Source organism: Mauremys mutica, chromosome 2 (assembly GCF_020497125.1).
Source record: "Mauremys mutica isolate MM-2020 ecotype Southern chromosome 2, ASM2049712v1, whole genome shotgun sequence".
In the NCBI taxonomy this organism is placed as follows: domain Eukaryota; kingdom Metazoa; phylum Chordata; order Testudines; family Geoemydidae; genus Mauremys; species Mauremys mutica.
Window position 1 is genome coordinate 147675951 of NC_059073.1, and position 24311 is coordinate 147700261.

The 24311-nt window shown below is 47.0% G+C and overlaps 1 protein-coding gene across 1 annotated transcript; it reads left to right on the forward strand.

The window, feature by feature from the left end:
* Nucleotides 1-209: 209 nt before the first annotated feature.
* SLC20A1 (solute carrier family 20 member 1) lies at nucleotides 210-23468 on the forward strand. Its single transcript, XM_045005246.1, has 11 exons — nucleotides 210-303; nucleotides 4006-4612; nucleotides 4748-4888; nucleotides 5315-5400; nucleotides 8608-8704; nucleotides 10923-11042; nucleotides 14143-14397; nucleotides 14643-15204; nucleotides 15493-15678; nucleotides 16689-16773; nucleotides 22387-23468. Exons 2-11 carry the CDS (start codon nucleotides 4261-4263, stop codon nucleotides 22546-22548), a joined length of 2046 nt encoding a protein of 681 aa, XP_044861181.1. The 5' UTR covers nucleotides 210-303; nucleotides 4006-4260; the 3' UTR covers nucleotides 22549-23468.
* Nucleotides 23469-24311: the final 843 nt, after the last annotated feature.

Consider the following 24311-nt stretch of genomic DNA (forward strand, 5'->3'; position numbering starts at 1 on the left):
CAGGGCCCTTCGTTAGGGTCCAGAGTGAACAGCCCGTGGCCGGGGTCCACCGGAGCGGGAGCCGCGCCCACCCCAGCAGGGGGCGTGGCCAGGATCCGGGGGTGGCGAATGGCCGCGCGGCAGCGAGAAAGGGGGCCGCGTTCCCCCTGCGTAACGCGCCGGATGCGTGCTCGGCAGGGGGGCGGGGCCGGCGGGTCACGTGGCCGGCTCAGGCTATAAAGCGCGGCCGGCGCCGGCGGCAAGCTGCGTGCGCTGGGGGCTGGTCGGGACAGAGCAGCCGGCTTGAACCAGATCGGCGCTGCGGTGAGCGCCGCGCTCGGGCCGGGGGAATGGCGGGGGGCTGCGCTGCGCTGCCCGCCGGCGGCGGCGGGAACCGGGGCTGGGGGGCGGCTCGCGGCGCAGGGCGGGGGCAGGGCTCTGCGCGCGCCGCGCCCCCTCCCCCCACGTGCACCCGGCTGCCCGCGCGGCCCTGGACCCGCCTGAGGCGAGGCGCGCGCGGGAGCAGCCGTTTCCTGCTGCGCGGGAAGGCAAGGCCGGCGCGCGGGGGGATCTGGGGAGCGGGTGATGCGGGGGGGGGCGCTGGCGCCCCCTGGGCAAGGGGCCCGGTGGGTGTCGGGGGCAGCAGGGGCCCCGGCTCCTGCAGGGCGTGGGGTGCCCGCGGGGGGGGGGCGGGCGGTGCGAGGTGCTCCGGGCACAGCCCCCTCTCGCTGGCGGCGCTGACTCCTGTCCCGCGGGCGGGTGACAGCGGGGCACTTCCCGGGTGCCCACCTGTGCGCCCGGTGTCGCGGCCTGGCCGAGCTCGGGGTTCAGAGCAGCCTGGGGCTGCCCGGGCTCAGGGCCGTGGGCGGGCTGGGAGGCGAGGGCTCTCCGAGCCGAGTCTGAATTCACCCGGAGGAGGTGCTGGAAGAGCCATGTGGCTACAGCGGGGCAGGCGAGCTAGGCAGGGCTCTTCTGCCCCCTGGGGCTAATTCACCTGGCCTGGCTAGTGCAAAATGGAGGGTGGAGGTTGAGTTTGCTAGGATTTTATATTGAGGTAGCTGAGATAAGGCTCAGGTGGTTCTTAACTATTTGTAGCTGGTTTGAGGCCCCCATGTACCTCCCACCTGGGGCTTACCTTGATATAGCCAATTGACACACAAACAAGTGACTTGTTCCCTTGAGGTTTTGACACTAAGGCCAGGTCTACAACTAAACTGACCTAACAGCTTTAACTCCCTGTGTAGACTGTGCTGGTCAATGGGTTCTCTTGTCAACCTAGCTAATGCCTCTCGGAGTTAGGGTTCTGGCTACAGCATGGGTAACCTGCATGTCAGTGTAGGTAGTGTCTTCACTGAAGTGCTGCTGCAGCATTTTAAGTGTACACAAACCCAAAGATGGCTAATTTGATGTAAAAACACTCCTCTTTTTGCTGTGAAGACTTAGCCTTAATGAGTGCCTAAAACAGTGAGGGGCCGAGTATCCACAGAGCCTGTTGATTTCCAGGTGCATGGTGGCTATTTGGTTCCTCAAGTGATAAGGCTCACTTAGATGCCCCAATGTGGACTTTGTAATTTCCTCAGGGGGCAGATGGTGGGCAGTCCCTCTTGAGAGGTTACATCTTGGAATCTGAGTGCCAGCTGGGTCCCCCACTTGCTCACTTGAGATACTGCAGCCACATAGAAAACCCAGTCTCCATGCAGCAGATGCTGTTTCCCCAGTGTGTGCTTTGTAGGCTTGCCTTTTCAGGCAGATTGTTCTGCCTTTCCTCCCTCCAGTCTAGTAGGGGGATGATCCTTGGCAGTGTTTTAGGGAGTTTCAGTTTAAGTGGGCCTGGTGCTCAGATGAAAGGTGTTGCTGCTTCCATTCCAACTCAGGTGGTAATGGTGTGTGAGGAGCTCTGGGGCTGGTGCAGTGCAAGACCTGATGTTAAATTGGCTGGATATTAATCTCCTGCCTCTTCTCAGTGTTGTGGTGAAGCATAGCTGCAAACAGATAGGGTAGAGGGGGAAATAACTGAGATATAGGACCTTCTGACAACATCTGTGATGAGCTCCTTCCTTCCCAAATGCTCTTGGGGAAAGGCAAGAATCTTAATGAACAGTGTCTTTCCTGCTCTGATTCTTGAGGGCTGGGAGAGGGCTTGCTCCCTCTTCTGATGGCCCTTTTCAGGGACATCCAGAGCCAGTGCTGTCACCGTGGGGACAGGCAGCAAACAAACCAAGAGAGTGAGTAATTTCTGCTGCAGTAGCAATAGCCAGGCTAAGCACAAAAGACTGCAGCTTAGGACACAAGGTACTATGGGGAATTCAGCTGAGCTGCCAACATGCCTTACTCAAGTCATTGTTCAGGTACAGGATTTGCAGACTGACTGGGGCTTTTCCTTATTTTGGTGCTTGTCCACACTAGGTAGAGGCGCTGTTAGCTATCAGATTTTAACATGTTGAAATCCTGGTGTAGATGGGGTAAGTTGCAGTTTTAACATGTTAGCTGGCCAGGGATGAGCTATGGTGTTAATTGTCTTGCAGCAGGGCTTCAAAGGGAAGCCACTTCTACTCTCCTGCTCCACTGCCGCTTGCATCTGCGGCCTAGCAACAGCCCACTTAGTCCAGGAATCTTTGCTGGCAGGCAGAGCTAGCGATCTTGGGGTTTTGTTACACCCAACATAGTATCTGAACACCTGCCGTTTAATAGCAGTGGCAATAGTGAAGTCCCTTAAGGGCTTCATGGAGTCTGACACTTCTCTCTTTTTGGGGCCAAAACTCTGCTTGGGTAGAGGTTGTTTTTTGGTAGGGTTTTAAGGATTGAGAGGGCTCTGTGCTGAGTGTCTCTTACGTTGGAAAGAGCTGAAATTAGTAGACCCAGTGCCTGATGTGCCTACCTTCCAGCAGATAATGTTTTCCTTCCTTACTTTTGCGGTTTTGGCTGCACTTCTCCCACCTTCTTGTATATGCACACCTTATCTGTGGCCCCATAAAGTTGATGACGCCCTGCAACCTCCTCCTAGCAGTGGCCAAAGTGGCAATCTTTAACACCAGAGAGGAGATGTTGGCTGAGGTGGGTTCTCTCTGACTGTGGAGCCTGTTTCCAGTCCCCTCTCTACTCACATATCCAGGCAGAGTTCCTCTGGGCAGCAACTGCTGGCTCCCTTGACACCTTTGAGGATCAGTGGGTGTTGTCAGGGGTTCTCTGCTTGGTGTCCCCTTCAGGTTCCCTACTTTTGACCCTCACCCTGACCTTTTTTTGGCTGTTGTCCCACATAATCCCGGGCCTTGTGGATCCTCCCCATAGGCTGGGGAAGAGTCCTTTAGTTCCTTCCTGGAACCCAACAAGAGCAGATAATGTTTGTAGCCTGTTCAGGAAATATTTGGCCTGGAGTGTGCCTTTCAGGCTAATAGGGATGGTGGCTGTGTTTGTCCTAATAGATTTAAGGTAGGGTTCTGTGGTACTGCCTGCTTGCTTTTGGCAGCATGGTGAGAATGTTGGTATCGGCCCCATTCTTCTAGTCCAGAGCTCGTATCTCTCTCCCCAAGGAAAAATAATTGATCTGGTACTTGCTGTGGGTCTCATGCCCTCTTATTTTACCATGTTCAGCAACTAGACTCCACTGAAGTGCTCTCTAAAATCACTGGCTCAAATCCTCTTCTCTATAGGCTGGAGAGCAGCTCCATTCCAAATCCTGATGGCATTGTCAATGTGGTGGTACTTCTTTTTAAGCATGCCAGCAGGGGGGAGCTGGCATTCAGCTTGGATGGTGGGAGGGTAGAAATCACAAGGGATCTTGTGTCCCCATCTGCATTGTGGAACATAGGCAGAAGGCCAGGAATACAGCACTAATGGAGCAGCAGATAGTCACTTAGTTTCCTAATGGGTACCCAGTGTGGCCTCTAGCTGCTAAACAAGGATGTAAGCTTATATACTTGGCCTTGGTCTAACTATTTGGGGGAAGTCTCACTATGCTATAGCCTTGTGCTCACTTAGCCAGCATCCACGGACCATGGGGACTCAGTTCTCCCTCTCTCATTTCAGGATGAAGAACTTGTGTTCTCTATTTTCTGCACCATGGAATTTTATTCAGCTCTTCTAATTCTCCAGAGCCACAGGAACTTTAGAAAAGAGATTCCCATACACACCGTATAGCAGTAACTCTCTGGTTCTGAACATATCTTTGTTTAGTTTATTTAATTTTGTAACATTATTTATTGTAATATTTTCATACCTCATATTTTGTTTATGTATCAAAGTTGCAAATTCCTGTTAATTTGAAACCACTAAATTAATAACATGGAATCCACAATTGAATCAACAACGGCTCTGATGGATCTGCTAACAGAAAGTAAGGCATCTGGTCCCATGGTAGCTTTCCTCTGGATGCTGATATTGGGCTTCATCATTGCCTTTGTGTTGGCGTTTTCTGTGGGTGCCAATGATGTTGCAAACTCATTCGGAACTGCAGTGGGGTCAGGTGTAGTGACTCTGCGGCAAGCATGTATCCTGGCATCTATCTTTGAAACGGTGGGCTCTGTTCTGCTGGGTGCTAAAGTGAGTGAGACCATCCGGAAGGGATTGATTGACGTGGAGATGTACAACTCTACACAAGAGCTACTCATGGCCGGCTCAATCAGCGCTATGTTTGGTGAGTAACATTCTAGCTGCAGCAGCAAAGTGATTAAGTACACATGGATTAGTTATCTTGTTGGAGTGTCTGTCCCCAAATCTGCCATATATTGTAATGGTGACTAGTCACTGAGACACAACTTTGTTGCTTTAGGGTCAGCTGTGTGGCAGCTAGCAGCATCATTCTTGAGGCTTCCCATTTCTGGTACCCATTGTATTGTTGGAGCGACAATTGGCTTTTCGCTGGTGGCCAAAGGACAGAAAGGCGTCCAGTGGTCAGAGCTGCTTAAAATTGGTAAGTAAAGTACAACCCACTAGCTTTTTCATATGGTAAGGTGTGGCATTAATAAACCATCATAGAATATTAGGGTTGGAAGAGACCTCAGGAGGTCGTCTAGTCCAATCCCCTGCTCAAAGCAGGACCAACACCAACTAAATCATCCCAGCCAGGGCTTTGCCAAGCCGGGCCTTAAACTCCTAAGGAAGGAGATTCCACCACCTCCCTAGGGAACCCATTCCAGTGCTTCACCACCCTCCTAGTGAAAGTGTTTCCTAATATCCAACCTAGACCTCCCCCACTGCAACTTGAGACCATTGCTTCTTGTTCTGTCTATGGCCTTGGACAACATTGGATTAGTATGAAAAAATAACTGGGTTTTACTGCCCGGAGCCACCTTCTAAGTAACCAGGATATTAATCGCCTCTTTATCTTCTGTCCTAGTGTTGTCCTGGTTCATCTCTCCCCTGCTTTCTGGCATCATGTCTGCTATCCTGTTCTTCCTTGTCCGTATGTTCATTCTTCGTAAGGTAAGGATGCCAGATCTCCACAATGTGCATCTGCTGTGTGAAAATTGTTCTGCAACTGAAATTGTATGAGCTGATAATAGGAATAACCACTCTCGGTCAGGACGGTCTTAAATGCTTATTACTGAGAACTTTGTGATCTTTAATGCTTTGATCTATGCATCTCCCACACTAGCACCCTAGCTGCTGGGCTGCCCTTCATAATTACTGGGTACCTACTTGCCACAGGCTGATATGAACTTTTTTGTAGGGAAGGGAGCATAGAGATCAGTGCAGTGTTCTGAGAAGCCCTGTCCCCAGCAGTGGGCATGGAAGAGGTTGCTGGGATAGTAACCTGGCAAGTGTCTCCAGGCCTTGTTTGAATGCTCCATCTTTCATATCTGTCTCTGGCTAGTGGTAATCTCAGCACTCTGGAGACTTGAAGACAGGAGGAGCTTTCTGTTCTTGCCCTCCTATCCAAAGCTGCTAGTTCAGGGGTTAATATTCCACACCTATCTCATCTTCAACCAGATGGAGAACAGAAGCAGGCATAGCTTCCCAAGCAGCAGCAGCATGAAACTGATAAGACGCTGGCTACTTGTGCTGCTGTCCAGTGCCTTGTGGGCTGCAAATCAAACTGACCAGTGTCATCTTAGCTTTGTGTTGCAGCTTATTACCTAGTAGCAGTAGTTAATTCTGGCTGGAGACTGGAAAGCATCACTGCAACTAGAAGGGCTAGAAACTTCTCTTTAATAAAACGTAAAGTCTGTAGACACTGGCTTATGCATCAGACTTCCAAGGGCAGGCTAGCTGAGTAGACCAAATAGATTTTGAAATACCTTATCCTCAGACCCATTTCATGTTAATACCATTCTGCCTGCCTCTTGTTTATACTATCCAAGTCTTTCTCCCCCAGCTTATACTATGCAGTGTTGTAGCTGTTAGGATTGTAAAGAGAGCTCTTTAGCCTTTCAAAGGCAGGAAGGAATCTTGCACCTTGATTGCCACTTGGCACTCAATGGAACAGTTTGTGGAAGTGCCAATTAGAGCTAGTTGTAACTTGAATGACCTGCCTTAGCATTAAAATGCTTGGGAGAGCTCTGCCCTTGTGATGGAAACTCTGCTTCTATGCATGACTGAACTGGCAGCTTGCCTACACGGGGAAACTTGGGGCTTGTCTACACTGGCACTTTAGAGCGCCAACACTTGCAGCGCTCAGGGGTGGTTTTTTTTTCACACCCCTGAGCGAGAAAGTTGCTGTGCTGTAAAGTGTCATTGTAGACCGTGCACCAGCACTGGGAGCTATTCTCCTTGTGGAGGTAGTTTTTTGTTTTTTTCAAGAGCTGTGCTGTGACTACACAAGACATGTTAAAGCATGTGGCAGCACTTTAATGTAGCCAGTGAAGATGTGCCCTTAGCAGCAGAACTGTACTGATATAGATATCTGCCATAGCTCCCCATGTACTTGAATGTGTTGACATAGGCAGTTGTATTGAAAAACTACAGCAATATAGTCTTGATGTAGGCAAGCCCTCATGGATCTTGGGCTCATGTCTTAAATTAAACCTGCAGACCAGAGGTTCCCAAAACAAGTTCTTGTCTTGAGATTCCACCAACCTAAAACAAGTTGCTTGAACTTCAGGATGGGCTTTGTCTGGGAGGTTTGACTGTATTGGGCTGAACTCTACTCAACCAGACAAATGCTTTCTGTTGTGAGGCTCCTTGGTTTGGAACTCTTTACAAATACTGTTCTAGTAAGTGGAACAAAAGTAGCAGTTGGAAATGGGAGCATGAAATGAAACTTGTTTGACTGATTTAACACAAGCCACTCTCTATACGCCTGCTGTTCAGTATGCTGAGTAGATCAGTAATCTGAACATGAATTAACACTAAGCATGCTAGTAGTACAGACTAGATTGCTGGTCAAACAGATGCTGTACTTGTATAGAGTCTGGTGTCCAGGATTCAACTTGTGTGTAAACAGCTTACAAATATAAAACATAAAATTAGCTCTGGAGTTACCAAGTGTATTTTGAGGATGTTATTGAGTAGCTTAAAACGAACTTCAGATCTCAAATCTAACTCCTGTGGATTCTGCTTTGAAAAATACAGTAATTTTGTTTTCTCATAACCTTCCATGTTTGCAACCTGGCAGTAGTTCATTTAGCACAGCTGTCAGATTATTATTGTATAATTGGCCTTTCAAAGTTGTACTAGCTACTTAACACTAAACATACTTTTCAATACATTAAATTTCACTGAACGTTGAGCATCAGAACGCTTGGGTTTGGCTCCTGGTCAACAGTCTCAAACAATGCCACTGCATGGATGAGATGTTGCTTTCAGTACATAGGAATGCATTTGTGAATAATCTCTCTGAATCAGTCAAATGACTTTAACAATTGGCCTGACTCACCTGGGGAAATGGAGAAAAAAAGCCCTTTTGACAAATGAGACTTTTTCCAAAAGAGAACTCCTTTAGTGGATTGAAGCAAAGACTTCTAGAAAGTGCTGTTGAAAACTGACAGTTTTAGAGAGCATCTGTTCTGATGGGTAGGCTATTGAATGCCTGAGAGCAAAATCCAGAGCCTTACAGAATACAGAGAGCAAACAGTCTTGGGATGTAGCTACTTTGATGTCTACAACTTAAGAGCATTTTACTTCTCTAAGTGAAGAGTTCTCAAGCATCAGATTCCATCCACTCTTTCTGTGGGATGGGCTGTTCAAAAGGCAACACTGCTGTTTCAGGGAATGTGCATTTCTGCTTTGAAACAACAATGGCATCAGGGGAGAGGCCCATTTCTGTCTTCAACATAGAAAGTGCTCTGTTCACTAGTAAGGAGAGACTAATTGGCAACCCTAAAACCCCACTGGATCTTGTGATGCACAAGTTCTAAGGGTTCTTCAGGCCCAATTCTCTCCTTGCCGACTCCTATGTAACTCCACTGTGGACAGAGCTTTCACAGCTGTATTAGATAAGCCTGTAATTGATATTTTGCAAACAATTCTGTTTGCACAAGAGACTATCTCCCTCTTCTGGAGCTGCCTCTGCTGGGCTAGTAGGAGGGAAGTAGTAAACTCAAGTCTAAGTGCACAAAACAGATCTTTGTAAGAAGTTACTATTTTTCTACACTCTTCCATGTAGAAGTGTATTTTAAGTGTCTGCTTTGCTGTTGGGTTCAGAGTCTGGGGTCTGGATTTGTATAGCATCAAAACTAATCTGTTTTACAGGCAGATCCAGTTCCCAATGGATTGCGAGCTTTGCCAGTCTTCTATGCCTGTACCATTGGGATCAACCTCTTTTCCATCATGTATAGTGGTGCACCTTGTAAGTACATGTCAGAATACTTCAGCACTACTTTTATAATTCTTTACAAAAACCTCCATTAAATGCATGATTTACCCCTTTTGCTTTACAGGGCTGAAATCTCCTAGAAGGCTGCCGGCCTGTGCCGGCTACAGAAGGCTGCAGGCTAGCGTGCGCTGAGTTCTAACCTAGATAGTTACCCAACCAAAGAGGCCTGCTCAAACTCTAAATCACTACAGAGCTTTCTCCTTAGTCTTCACAGGAACAGCAGATAACATGACTTCCCCTTTCCTCTCTCCTACTTATGCTAGAGCTCAGAACTCAGCTGCTGAAGAGTCTCCTTAAGCTTTTCCTATTCTCCAGTAAGGCTAGTTAGCACTGGAGTCTTGTATTGGATTTGCTCAGTTTGGCCTTTCCAGCATGAGAGCTTGCTTGCTTTTCATCCCTAAGAATATATTAACTGCCCCGAAACTTCCTGACCGAGAAGAACTGGCATGTCCTAGCTGGCACAAGTACTCCGAAGAGGAATTCATGCTTCGGAGTTGAAATCTTTTGGGAGCTCCAGATCAAAATGTTTGTTAACTTTCTGTTGCGGTGGGGGGAGAAACATAACTGATGAATGGAACAGACAGCTGCCATCATTATCCAATGTAGCTTGGCACAGAAGGGCCTGGAGACCTGCAGAGTTAAAAGGCAAGCTGTAGAAAATATCAGTCACAGCTAATTTAACAGTCAATTTCAAAACTCTGTATACTGAGCTACCTTATTCAGGGCCTGCTACCTTGGACTGTGATGGCAGCTTCAGCTGGGGCTTCTTCTGTGATGTATTATAAAACAGGTCATCAAGGAACCAGAGCTAGGTAGAGGCTGACAGTGGCAGGTATTCAGTGTCATATTAGACACTTTAGATCTATTTCAGTATTTAGTAGTGAATAGCCTGGTGTGTAGCTATGAAGTAATGACTCCAGCTTTCCCTTCATACATTGGTCCCTTCAAATGCACTTTATGGTCCTGAAATTCTAACAGATGTTGCAGCACTAATGGAGTTCAGCCAAAGTGGTGTTTATGCCTGTGAATGACATTGTCTTGTGAAGTAAGTATCTTAACCAGTTAAAGCATAAACAGCATTGCACCATGTGATCTAGTTTATAAGTTTGCACATTACTAGCCAGATTCATGTTGAATTTACATTCTGTAGACAAGGTTTGGTTAAACTTTGTTCCACTTTGGCAAAACCCCCAGCTAGTCTCTGTATTTGTTGTATGCTGCTATTAGTGTTCCATGTTAACTAAGCCATATGAAATAGATGTGACATTGTGCACTTGACCTCTGCAGTGCCTTTATTTGCCCTCTATGTACTGGGAGTGTTTATAGTTCTTGGCTGCAGCAGAAAATGTAGAAGCATTTTGATGGCCATTTAGCAAACACTTGATACCTTAGCTTAAGATTATAGTAAATATAAATGAGTAAGCTTCTATGTCCAGCTACTCATTTGTAAATGCTTGTGTAACTAGGTCAGTTAACACCTTAAAGCCTCTCCTGGTTCAAGAGATGTCGATTTGGTTCTAATTTAAAAGTAAGTGCTCTGGAGTGAGATGCAGAAGCCATCATTGTTGCACCATGTGGCTTGAAAAGTCCTATCTCATCACAAACCTAAAATGCCACATCACTATAAATCTATTAGATCTCTTGTGGGTACAACTGTTCTCCCCCGGCTATTAGCAGACTGGCATGCCAGGGGGAATAGCGCTGTCTGCTGCAGCAGCAGACTTGCTGCAATGTCAAAGCAAAAAGTCAGGACATTAATATACACACAGAGGCTTTATTGACAACTAAACTGAGGGAAGGATGGTAGAGCATGTCTAGTCAGTTGCTGCTGGGTCACCAGCATGTACAATGCTCTCAGTAATCCAGTTTTCCCTGGGGAGGGGAGAGGTCAGGAGAGCTCTGAACATGTGAAAGAGATTAGCTGGGGAGAGATGGGAGCCCCTACCAGGTTACAATGTGGGTTAAGCTCTAATTTTTGCAGGGTTATATTGGATTTTCTATTACATATTCACATCTCTCAGATTTTTTGCTAATATAGCAAAGCTAGTGCAGGACACTGCAGACTCCTGGGAGGCAGCAGTGAATGTCATGTGCCAAGCATCCCTTGATCCAGTTTTGTGAAGAGAGTAGTCATACATCGTGAAGGGGCTCTTGCCCTGGGGTTTTCAAGATTCATTGTTTTATTTCCTAGTGCTGGGCTTTGACAAACTTCCTATCTGGGGTATCCTTCTAACTTCGGCGGGGAGTGCTGTTGTCTGTGCTCTCATCGTCTGGTTCTTTGTATGTCCAAGAATGAAGAAGAAAATAGAACGTAAGTAATACTTTAGAATGACATAAAATCACATGTTCTGCTTAATGAGTTACTTAAATATCCTGTTTTGGCTCATCTGGCTTGTGGGTGAGGGGAGGGGCGGGGGAGTGTCTTACAAAGCTCACCTTTAACAGTCTATTTTATTAAAGGATCCTAAGGGCGGGAGGGGGGTTAGCACTCAGATCTCACTCAGCCTCCTCTGAAAATCTCATGAGTCACTTAAGTACTGTATTTGTCATCAAGCTTTTGCTGGTTACCGTAAAACTAAACTTGCGTATAACAAGGGGTGGCTTCTAAGAGGGCCCCTTAAGCATGCTTCTAGCTGAGTAGCCATCCACTGGTAAAGTACTGTTGGTAGGCTGCAGCTAACTTCTGTGCCTACTTATGTGTTTCAGATCAAGCTTCATGGAGTAGGCTTTAGGCGCACAGCGCAGAACAATTACCTGGAGTGGATATACTCCTAAACAGCACTATTTCATCATTAATCTTAAAGGGTGCTGGGGGTAGAGAATGCAGGAGGTAGTGTGCCTAATTGTGGCATATAACCTTTAATACCATATGTACCTAATGAGCAATCTGACCTTGCTGATGCAGATTAGTTTTAAGTAGGTGATCTCATAAAATCCCTGCCCTGTAGCAAAGAATACCTGTTGAAAGGCACTCAAATAGCATTCCTCGGCTTTACCTTCCTAATGTTCTGAGGGGCTCCTCTATAAATTACTTGGGAGAGGCATCCTAAGCAATAAGTAAGAGAAAATAGCTATTCACAAGTACCCTTGTCAGGTTTGCATAAGTGGTGAGAGACTAATAGCTTGTTAAATACTTTCTGGTTGCCTTTAAAATTTGTCTAGAGACAGCTCATCCTTCCAGCTGTTAAAGGAGTTTATACTCTTGCTGGTAATTCAATTTTTCCCCCCTCGCTAATGTAACTTAGCAAATCTGTTCGCGCGTGTGGGGAGGGGAGGGGGGTTCAGCATGGCCTATTCCTAAGCAGAAACCCGGTGACGCACATACTGCAGTAGTTTGAGCAGCCCCACACAGCACTGCAGCAGAACTGGGGAACTACAGAGGTTTCATGCTATTCGTATCTGACCTGACCAGCCAGACTTAAAAAGTTCTGACCAAGTGCTTGCAGTGAGCTAATGAGTTCTGAAATCCATGGTCTCTGCTTTAATATAGTACAGATTGGGAAGCTTTTAATTGACTCCTACTATTCTTTGAAGATTTCAAGCATTTGTTAGCTTTGTCCTCCCTCCTGTAAGGTAGAAAAGTCTTTGCATTTTATGGCCTGGGGAAAGAGGCAGATGTTAAAGCCAATTTTCAGTCCTGGCTATGCGGTTAGGCTCTTTAAATACCAGGCCATGCTTTCTCAGAGAAGAGCTGAGAACCCACAGCTCCTTTGGAGTCATTGGAGACCTATGTTCAGATCCTCTGGAAAATGCTACTTGTGTTTAGGTGCTTGCTTAGGCAGCCAAAAGTGAATTTAGGCCAAGGTCGTGCAGTCAGGATCACTCCAGAGTCCCAGTTCTGCCCTAACTAGTAGACTGTTTCTGTTCATGTTTGAAAGGTAAAGTCCCACCATCAAGGCTCTAGATTAGAGCTGAGTGAATAATACACTTTTTGGTTTGGGGGCCAAACAGAACCTCATTTTCAATTTGAAACTAGCCAGTGTTTCTCCCTGGAATGAGAACCAAAATTTTTTATGGGGTTTTGTTTGGCCCAGACAAATTGTGATGTTTGGTTATTTAGGTGGCTTTCACTTTTTTGGGTTTTTATAACTAAATTTCAAAACAAATCACCATTTTGAAAGTCAGAACATACAACGTGAAACACTGTTTTGCAATGGCCAGAATGAACCATTTCAACAGGTTGGATGAGGTAATCTTTTTTTTTGCAGTGTTTCTCAACCTTTTTGATACCAGGGACCAGCTTGCTGCCTTCCTAAACTGTCAGGGAGATCTCAGGAACCCGGTGTTGGTCCACAGACGAGTTGTTGAGAAACACTATTTTATTAGTTCAACTTCTGGGGGGGGGGGGAAGGGAAGCTGATCCAGTAAAAGTACCTCACCCACCTTGTCTCTAATGCCCTAAACCAACACCGCTATAACACTATTTCCCCATTACTTTTTTAGCAGACTTATTATTTGCTGAATTTTTTTTTGCCTGCCTCTACTCCAGATGTTTAAAGTTGTGTGAGAGCTTTAAAGCCGAGCTTGGTTCATTTTTTCCAAAACACTCCTTGCAGTGGAAACCCTAGTGTTGTCATGGCTCATCACCATGTGAAAAAGGTACCTTCCTGCCCAGTGCAGTCTCTGTATTGTCACATGCTTTAACCCAGCAAAAGGCACAGATGAGTCACCTGTATACTCCTATGGCTCATGCATCACAAAGTGCAAATTGCAGCACTTCACTAATGATACCCTGGTGAGAGATTTGCTGCTTAACACTGCTCCTGAGAAAAGTGGCTCTGTCATCTGTATTTAAAATCTTAACTTGTAATCAAAATAAACTTTCTTTTGCACCATTGTAGTGTGGTGCAAGTCTTGGCCATATCATGGGCCAGCTCTCAACCACATAACTTCTCTGGGCTGCTGTTTGCAATACTAGGAATGTATCTTTAGCTTTTCCTAACACTAAAGTGGAAGCAAAGTATTGGCACCATGTGTCCAGTAAGTTCCTGGTGGCCCACCACTGTTCTTGTTGTGGAGTGAAGAACCAGTGCTCTGGGAGTAACAAACACAGAACCCTGCTATGCCATTAGTCACTCTGCCAGTTATAACCACACCTATACTGGGTGCCAAGAGGGCGCTTGAAATAGTAAAAAACACAGTTCAGACTAGTGAGTTCTGTGTCTGGAGATCTGGCTGTCACATGCACAGCACGTGTAACACATCTAAGCATGTGAGTAGTTAGTTGGTTACTAACTTGAGCTGTAAACTGAAATCCAGCATGCATAAATCTGGGTTCTGACAAGTGCCAGCGTTGCTCAGGTCTCAGTGGATGCAGAGTAGGCTGGAATCGAGTGCTAATGGCTGAATGGGCTTTAAATGGCAGTAGCCTTTGGGAAAGGGGACCACTAAGTCATTGCTTCTTTCCACAGGAGAGGTCAAGTCAAGTCCTTCTGAGAGCCCCTTGATGGAGAAAAAAAACAGCCAGAAGGAAGACCAAGATGAATATAAAGTGCCACTGGGCAATGGCGTGGGTGACAAGAGCTCTGTCACTGATGTGTCTGCTGTGCATCACAGGGCAGCCGTGGAGGAGAGAACAGTCTCCTTCAATCTGGGAGATGTGGAGGAAGCCCCAGAGCGGGAGAGGCTCCCTAGTGTTGACCTGAAGGAAACCAACATTGATAGTGGTGAGTTTGGGGTTAGCACCTGCCTTGACTCAAGGCCTTATGGCTGGAGGTTGAGATGGCCCTGGCAAGTCCAGATGTGGGAGTCCCTTAAGCATGCCATGTGGAGGCATATTCCACCAGCAAATAGATCAGGGAATCATGACACAAGCATGAGGTCTGTAGTGTTTTTAGTTTGGCTCCTGTTTGAGGCATGTTCCTTACTCCTGGACATGTGGATGTGGGTTAAACTCAAGTTTCATTTGCAGGAGCTGTGCGATTACCCAGTGGCAACCTTGTTCAGTTCAACCAAGCTGTCAGCAATCAGATCAATTCCAGTGGCCACTACCAGTACCACACTGTGCACAAGGATTCGGGCCTGTACAAAGAGCTGCTGCACAAGCTTCACCTGGCCAAAGTGGGCGATTGCATGGGGGACTCTGGCGACAAGCCCCTGAGACGCAACAACAGCTACACATCGTACACTATGGCCATCTGTGGCATGCCGCTGGATTCATTCCGTGCCAAAGAGGGTGAGCCCAAGGGGGAGGAGATGGAAAAGCTGACCTGGCCTGGAGCAGACACTAAGAAGAGGATCCGTATGGACAGCTACACTAGCTACTGCAATGCTGTGGCAGATACCCACCCAGCTGCTGATGTGGATATGGATGTAGGCAAGGTGGAGATAGGCAGTGGTGACAGGAAGTGCAGCACTGGTTCTCTGGAGGAGTGGCATGACCAGGATAGACCAGAAGTGTCCCTGCTCTTCCAGTTCCTGCAGATTCTCACTGCCTGCTTTGGTTCCTTTGCTCATGGCGGCAACGATGTCAGGTCAGTAGACTTAATCTACGTGACAGGTTTTAGCTGGTTACACTTACTGCAAATGTTAATGCAATATGTTCACTGCTTCTCTAGGGCATGTATGCCTAGCATGCTGGTGTGAAAGCTGCTTATTGTGCGGGCTCTTCTGGCAAATACTTCTCCCCACTAACCTGGTCATCCAGAAAATGTAGCAAGTTAGGGTTTATAGCAAGATTGGAGTTCATCACTTCTCAAGTCAGCAGCATGGAAAGATTCCTTGATTGTCTCTGACTGGAATGCATTTTTGTTTCCTTCCAGCAATGCCATTGGCCCTCTGGTGGCTCTGTACCTAGTCTATCAGACAGGTGATGTGGCTTCCAAAGTGGCAACTCCCATCTGGCTGCTGCTGTATGGAGGTGCTGGAATCTGCATTGGCCTGTGGGTCTGGGGGAGAAGAGTCATTCAGACCATGGGGAAGGATCTGACTCCCATCACACCATCTAGGTAAGATGCTTCATGAGGGACACAGGAGGATGCTTATGGTATTTTCAGTATACTGTGTCCTCTGTACTTACCACTGTGTACATAACACATTATTACTCAGAGGCTGGGTGAGCATGTAATTATACAATGCGGAGTCTGCAGCCTACTGAAATTGAAAGGTTCATTAATTCTTTCCAGCTTGTTTGCTCACATTCCAAAATTCCTAGTGCTGAGGTACAATAGCTTTGATAGTCATGACATGTGGGTTACCTTCAGGAAGACCACTCCACAAATATCACCCCTAATTGACGTTTCCATTGGTATGGTTCTAATCTGTGCATTTGAACAGATGGCTGTGGGATCAGGTGCTTGTACTAAACACACATGCCTTCCTCTCTAGGTCAAAAGCCAGAAGAGCTGAACCTTCCACTGTACCTTATAGCTCCACCCTCTGGAGCTGGGGGGTGGGCTGCAAAGATCATCTACTGAATTCCCTGCCACCATCTCCAGGTGGCTGTCCTAAAGGGGACTTATCTCTGATATCCAGGTCCAAGATCATATCAGGGCATTACAGATCAAAGCAAATGCCTTGAGGAATTGAATGCAAATAACTGAGCTCAGTGAGTGGCAGTGTGAAATCTGCTTAGTCTCCATTGTGTAAAGGGGGTTGCCCTAAAGTTATTTGACTTTTATCTAAACTTCCTGCAGAGATGCATGTATCCACTAGAAATGGAAGGAAAAATGAAGCTCTGATTAAAGATCTCTAGTCTTGCTTCTGGCCTCCAGCTAGGAGCTGTCAAGAGGCCCCAGGTGCACTCTCCATACAAAGCAGAAGTGTGTACAAAATCTAATGCCTTAGAAATTAAACTGGTTAATGAGGGAGACCTGGAACCCTGCATAGAACAGGAGCCATAAGCCAAAGTTCTATATGTGCCGTGCCATGCCATGGACTGTCTGGTGTGCAGGAATCCCTTGCTGACATTGTGTGGCTCATATCAACCTCTGATATTACTATCTTTGTGTATACACAGTGGCTTCAGCATTGAACTGGCATCTGCTCTGACTGTGGTGATTGCATCAAATGTTGGTCTTCCTATCAGTACAACGCACTGCAAAGTAAGTGAAATGCTTGTCCAAATGTTAAATGGCTCCTGTGGTGACCTGCCTATGAGTTCTGCAGGAAGTGTCACTACTGTCTCAAGAGATAGAGTTAATGGTGTAGGGTGTAGGACCAGAAGTGATGGTCTGGTCTACTGAATGAGAATCCAGTTGTCTCCCAAGTACTGGTTCTTGCCTTTTTTCTTCCTCAATCTCAGATCTGGTTTGTATTGACTTCTAGTAGAATAGCTTCCAAAATACACCAAGCATTGGTCTTGAGTTTGACCGGTCTACAATTTGCATGCAGATCTGTCCATTTGTGGATAATGAACATAGAGTAAACATAGGAAGTGGTGGAGGGAGAAGCTGAAGAGAAATAGGTATTGAGGAAAAGTACTGAACCACTTTTCTCCACAGAGGGCTGGTCACCACCTCCCCATGCTGTGCTGCCCAGTGCAGTAGTCTGGGAGCTGACCTTGTTCATGAAGACAGGCAAAAAGCATTGAGTACATTAGCTTTTTCCACATCCTGTCACTAGGTTGACTCCCTCATTGAGTAAGTGGCCCACACTTTCCTTGACTTTCTTCTTGTTCCTAACATACCTGAAGAAACCCTTCTTGTTACACTTAACATCTCTTGCTAGCTGTAACTCCAAGTGTGATTTGGCCTTCCTGATTTCACTCCTGTATGCCTGAGCAATATTTTTATACTCCTCCCTGGTCATTTCCAGTCTTCCACTTCTTGTAAGCTTTTTTTTGTGTTTAAGATCCGCAAGGATTTCACTGTTAAGCCAAGCTGGTTGCCTGCCATATTGACTATTCTTTCTACACATTGGGATAGTTTGTTCCTGCAACCTCAATAAGAATTCTTTAAAATACAGCCAGCTCTCTTGGACTCCTTTCCCCCTCAGTTGTTCTCCCAGGGGATCCTGCCCATCAGTTCCCTGAGGAAGTCAGTCTGCTTTTCTGAAGTCCAGGTCTGTATTCTGCTGCTCTCCTTTCTTCCTGTGTCAGGATCCTGAACTCTACCATCTCATGGTCACTGCCTCCCAGGTTCCCATCCACTTTTGCTTCCCCTACTAATTCTTCCCGGTTTGTGAGTAGCAGATCTAGAAGAGCTCTGCCCTTAGTTGGTTTCTCCAGCACTTGCACCAGGAAATTGTCCCCTACACTTTCCAAAAACGTGCTGGATTGTCTGTGCACCGCTGTATTGCTCTCCCAGCAGATATCAGGGTGACTGAAGTCTCCCATGAGAACCAGGGCCTGCAATCTAGTAACATCTGCTAGTTGCCAGAAGAAAGCCTTGTCACCTCATCCCCGTGGTCCATAGCAGATTCCCATCATGACATCACCTTTGTTGCTCTCACTTCTAAACTTAATCCAGGGACTCAAGTTTTTCTGCAGTTTCATACTGGAGCTCTGAGCAGCCATACTGCTCGTACATACAGTGCAACTCCCCCACCTTTTCTGCCCTGCCTGTCCTTCCTGAACAGTTTATATCCATCCATGACAGTGCTCCAGTCATGTGAGTTATCCCACCAAGTCTGTTGTTCCAATCACATCATAGTTCCTTGACTGCCAGGATGTCCAGTTCTCCCTGCTTGTTTCTCAGGCTTCTTGCATTTGTGTATAGGCACTTAAGAGCGCGATGATCATCGCGTTTTCTCAGTATGAGGCAGGAGTCCTCCCCTCTTGTGCTCTCCTGCTCATGCTTCCTCCTGGTATCCCACTTACCTTAGGTCTTTGATCTCCTTCCCCGGTGAACCTAGTTTAAAGCCCTCCTCACTAGGTTAGCTGGCCTGCTTGTGAAGATGCTTTTTCCCTCTCTTGGTTAGGTGGAGCCCATCTCTGCCTAGCACTCCTTCTCAGAACACCATTCCATGGTCAAAGAATCCAAAGCCTTCTCTCCAACGCCACCTGCGTAGCCATTCATTGACTTCCACAATTCAATGGTCTCTACCCAGGCCTTTTCCTTCCACAGGGAGAATGGACGAGAACACCACTTGTGCCTCAAACTCCTTTATCCTTCTTCCCAGAGCCACGTAGTCTGCAGTGATCTGCTCAAGGTCATTCCTGGCAGTATCCTTGGTGCCCATGTGGAGAAGCAGGAAGGGTAGAGATCCAAGGTCTTGATGAGTCTTGGAGTCTCTCTGTCACATTGTGAATCCTAGCTCCTGGCAAGCAGCAGACCTCTTGGTTTTCCTGGTTGGGGCAGCAGATGACTCAGTCCCCTTAAGGAGGGAGTCCCCAACCACCACCTGCTGCCTTCTCTTGGGAGCAGTGGTCATGGAAACCCCATCCCTAGGACAGGGCATCTCATGCTTTCCAATCAGTGGAGTCTCCTTCTGCTCCCTTCCCTCAGATGTGTCATCTAGTCCACTCTCTCTCTGCATGAGAACATGAAAACGGTTGCTCACCTGTATCTCCATTGCTGGTACATGGACACTCCTCCTTCTGGAGGTCACATGCTGCCAAACTTTTTCACCATCCTTCTGTTCCCACTGCACAGCCTGCTCTGATTCTTCAGGATGTTGTACCCATAGAAGCATATCCAGACATCTGTCCAGGAAATCTTCATTTTCTCTTATGCCATGCAGGGTCGATACTTGTTTCTCCAGACCTGGAACTTTCTCTTCCAATATGGAGACCAGCTTGCACTTTGTACAAAGTCGCTTTTGTCCTGCAAAAGAGACAAACATGTTACATCCTGTGTGGGTAACAGCTGAACACTCACCATCCATATTACTTTCATTCAAAGAGCTTCCTCAGCTGTTGCAGTAGCTACTCAGAGAAGCCTGTAAGATGAAAGCCTCAGTGCGCTTTCCCCAGGTGAACTCCCAGGCTAACTCCTTCTGTTAGCCTCTGCTGTTAGCTGCTCGGCTGGTTCACTGCTGACTGCCTTTTTAGAACAGTCAGGCTCACTCAAGGCACTCCCAATTCACACTTTTCAAACAATCACGTGCATGGTCAAACTGTTCCTGCAACACACTCAATGCAGCACTTAGTGTACCACCTCAGAGGCGGAGTTGATGAATGTGATTGAAGAGCCATTGGCCATTATCTTTGAAAACTCATGGTGATCTGGGGGAGGTCCTGGATGACTGGAAAAAGGCTAATGTAGTGCCCATCTTAAAGAAAGGAGGAGGATCTGGGGAACTACAGGCCAGTCAGCCTAACCTCTGTCCCTGGAAAAATCATGGAGCAGGTCCTCAAGGAATCAGTCCCCTGAAGCACTGAGAGGAAAGTGATCAGGAACAGTCAGCATGGATTCACCAAGGGCAAGTCATGCCTGACTAACCTGATTGCTGTCTATAACTGTCTCCGTGGGTGAGGGGAAAGCAGTGGTGGTTGTTCCTTGACTTTAGCAAAGATTTTGATAGTCTCCCACAGTATTCTTGCCAACAAGTTATAGTACAGGCTGGATGAATGGACTACAAGGTGGATAGAAAGCTGGCCGGATCATCGGGCTCAACGGTTGGTGATCAATGGCTCCATGTCTAGTTGGCAGCCAGTATCAAGCAGTGCCCCAAAGGTCGGTCCTGGGGCTGGTTTTGTTCAATATCTTCATTAATCTGGAGGATGGTGTGGACTGCACTCTCAGTAAGCTTGCAGATGACACTAAACTGGGAGGAGTGGTAGATATGCTGGAGGGTAGGGATAGGGTCCAGAGGGACCTAGACAAATTAGAGGATTGGTCCAAAAGAAATCTGAGGTTCAACAGGGACAGTGTAGAGTCCTGCTCTTAGGACAGAAAAATCCCATGCACTGCTACAGACTAGGGACCAAATGGCTAGGCAGCAGTTCTGCAAAAAAGGACCTGGGGGTTATAGTGGATGAGAAGCTGGATATGAGTCAGCAGCGTGCCCTTGTTGCCAAGAAGGCTAATGGCATTTTGGGCTGTATAAGTAGAAGCATTGCCAGTAGATCGAGGGACGTGATCATTCCCCTCTATTCAACATTGGTGAGGCCTCATCTGTAGTACTGTGTCCAGTTTTGGGCCCCACATTCCAATTTTTCCACATCCTTCTTGTAAAGAGTCCAGTGGAAGGCAACAAAAATGATTAGGAGGCTGGAGCACATGACTTATGAGGAGAGGCTGAGGGAACTGGGATTGTTTAGTCTGCAGAAGAGAAGAATGAGAGGGGATTTGATAGCTGCTTTCAACTACTGGAAAGGAGGTTCCAAAGAGGATGGATCTAGACTGTTCTCAGGGGTAGCAGATGACAGAACAAGGAGTAATGGTCTCAAGTTGCAGTGGGGAAGGTTTAGGTTGGATATTGGGAAACACTATTTCACTAGGAGGGTGGTGAAGCAGTAGAATGGGTTCCCTAGGGAGGTGGTGGAATCTCCTTCCTTAGATGTTCATAAGGTCAGGCTTGACAAAGCCCTGGCTGGGATGATTTAGTTGGGGATTTGTCCTGCTTTGAGCAGGGGGTTGGACTAGATACCTCCTGAGGTCCCTTCCAACCCTGATATTCTATGATTCAATGATACTTAGGCACCATACTGTGGTAGAATAAAAAACAGTTGTCAAACAGACCCATTACAAAGCTGCCAAGCTCCCTGGGCCACTCAGGTCATGGGGAAACTTCATTCCTATAAGCCTTGCACTTGTGCATCAGATGCCTGTAATCTCATTGTGAAACTCTTCTCTGCTGGTCCCTTGCTGCCTGGCCCCATGCTGTGCTGGCTGTGCACCACAGTTCCAACAGGGAGATTGCTCTGCATAATGTGCACAAGGCACTTGGCCACACTTCAGCATGACTCAGGTTTTCTCTGGGCAGGTCTCATTGGATTCAGGCTCGTCTTGTATCTGAACCTAGTCAAAGCTGCTCTCCTTAGTAAGGCCATATTGGAAACTGAGTTTGCCTGTGGAGGGGCAACATGTTGGGATGCTGACAGATTGGAGAGGATACCTAAAGAGCTACAAGAATGACCTGAAGTCAGTGCGCGAGACTAAAAGCTCACATTTAGAGAAGGTTGAGGTGAACTCTGAGAGCTGGGGGCATGCTTCTAGCAGATAAAGGCAGAATAAGATCAGTATCTGGAAGCTGAAGGTAGTACATTTGGTTTTCAAACTTGGGGGTGCCCCCCAGGCACCATGAGATTATTGGGTGTGCAAGGACCTGACTGGTTATGGATTTTTTTTTAAGATTATCAAGTAGGTACTAATCTTATTCCCTGGGGATCCTATCCAACCCTAGTGTGCCTTGGTGCAGGGTGGTTGGGAGGAGGTTGGGCGCCCATTAGCCATGGGAACTGCACAACCTTTGGAGAACTCATTCCCCTGTGGCTTCACTGGGAATCAACATGGCAGACACATCACATCTGGTGTCCTGGCCCCATTGCAGACACATCACATCTGGTGCATCTGCAGGTAGGGGGTGGAGCTGCCATGCATGAGTTCCCACTCTAGGCAGCTGGGATTTGGGTGGGGTGCACAACCTGCCTCCCTGTATATGCTGCTCAGTCTCTAAAAATTGCAATGTCTTTCTAAGATACTCTAGCTGACTAGAAGCTGTTGGGTTTGATGCTGGAAGCACTGTGTGGTGGTCTCTGGCCTGCTATGCAGGAGCTGAGACCCTAGTGGTCTCCTAGTCTTTAAATTGGTCCCTTGGTGTATCTTCCATAGGTGGGCTCCGTGGTCTCAGTGGGCTGGCTCCGTTCCAGGAAGGCTGTGGACTGGCGTCTCTTCCGTAACATCTTCCTGGCATGGTTTGTCACAGTCCCGATTTCTGGCCTCATCAGTGCAGCTATCATGGCACTGTTCAAGTATGCCATCCTGGGAGTGTGAGACCAGCTCGAGTGAAATCCATATCATCTCGCTGCTCTGAGCAACTGAACCAGTGCTAGGGTGACTCACCTGGGGAGGAGATGGGAATATTGCATTTATGCTGTAACTGCTTTCATGCTAAAGGACTCATCTCTAAATTAGCTGCAAAATAACCAGTGCCCCTGATCTCATTAAGATCAGTTTCCTGTTTGGGCTGTGAATTACTGTACATATTTCTATATTCTTTTGTATCAAGCTTACTTTCCATTATGTATGTTTGTCACTGAGGTATCCTTTTTTAAATTTGTTTTTCCTTGGCGCTAAATCTTAGAACTGGCAGGCACAGTAAATTCTGGTGTGACCAGCTTGGAGGGGTGACTGTTCCACTGACATGTTTGCTGTAGGTTAGCAGTAATGGGCACTATACCCAGAGGCCACACTTATTTTTTTAAAAATAAAACTTTTAAACTAAACATACCTATTGGCTGACTCCCTGTGGAGCAATACCTATTACACACCATTTCCTGACTACCCCCCCTCCTCTGCAGCTCACATGGTACCTGTGGGACATGTTGCCACCTCCCCAAGAGCTGTGAAAGATGCTGGGGGTGGTTCTTGCTAGGAAGCAGGTTGTATGTCGAGCTTCGCTTCCATTTCAGTACTTACAGGTGTGAACAAGAGAAACCTACAGTACCATGATGCTCTGGTCATGTGTTGTCTTTGCATTTTGTGCAGCTGCACCTGAAGCTCTGGGGGAGGAATTTTGTTTTGAATCTAAGATGGGATCAACTCTGTTAAGAGTTGATTTAAATGTTGAGATCATTGACTGCTCCCTCCCCCCACTAGCCAAGAAGCTAGCTCTCTTCAATGACCCTGACACTACAGGACTCTGCTCCCCATTGCTACCTCTAACTGAATAAAAGCTTAATTATTAAAACAAATCTTCTTTGGGATTTTCCATCCAGTGAAGTGTTAACATTGATTCCACAAGCAGTGTGCTCCATCCCATGATCTTAGCATGGCTAGCTACAGCTGGAGGAACATGACCCCCTTCCAAAGCTACAGCAGCTGGCAGGATTTGAGTGTGTTACCTGGTTAACCCAGGAGCAAGAGCATGTACAAAGAAATCACAAGCAGCAGGAAAGGTGAACTAAGGTTGGGATCAGGGGAGGATCCTCTGTGGTCTAAACTGCACTGTTTGCCTGAGGAAAGCAGTAGGTGCCTAACTGTAGAGTCATTAGAAGCTGCCCTTGGCTACTGCTAGAACAGCTGCATTGCTGTGTCCAACCTCTCATTTTCTCAGCTGATGTACTGTTAAAAGAGGCTTCTCAAGGCACATATGCTTGGTTTAAATCAACCTCTGATTTGGCACACCCTCTAACCCAGTGCTCAGTCTGTTTGTCAATTGGGGATTAAAACCTAGCCTGAATGCCTTGATCCAAGTACATTGCACGAACATGAGCAATCCTAGCTGGTGCTGTCACTGTAACAGCTAGGCCCATATCAAATACTGATGTTCCCCAGCTTACGCAAGCGTTCTGTTCTGGAACATCTTGTAACTCAAATTTTGCATAAGTCGGGAATGTATCTCCAACCATTACATGGAAACCCCCACCCCTCCTATTTCTAGCTCACAACTTTTTCCGTAAGCTTGGATGTGTGTACGTTGGCTTTACATAACTCAGGGACTATCTGTACGCTAGAGTGGGAACATTCCTCCCTCCAGCAGAAAGATAGGCACAGACCTGCTTTGGAGCCAGGCTGAACCATACTCCTTGAACAGT

What these genes read in the sequence shown, in the direction of transcription:
- SLC20A1 (XM_045005246.1), top strand. Translation starts at nt 4,261, where the DNA reads ATGGAATCCACAATTGAATCAACAACGGCTCTGATGGATCTGCTAACA. An exon ending in CATGTATAGTGGTGCACCTT is followed by an intron (nt 8,705 to 10,922) that starts GTAAGTACATGT and finishes TTTATTTCCTAG; the next exon opens with TGCTGGGCTTTGACAAACTT. An exon ending in CATGGCGGCAACGATGTCAG is followed by an intron (nt 15,205 to 15,492) that starts GTCAGTAGACTT and finishes GTTTCCTTCCAG; the next exon opens with CAATGCCATTGGCCCTCTGG.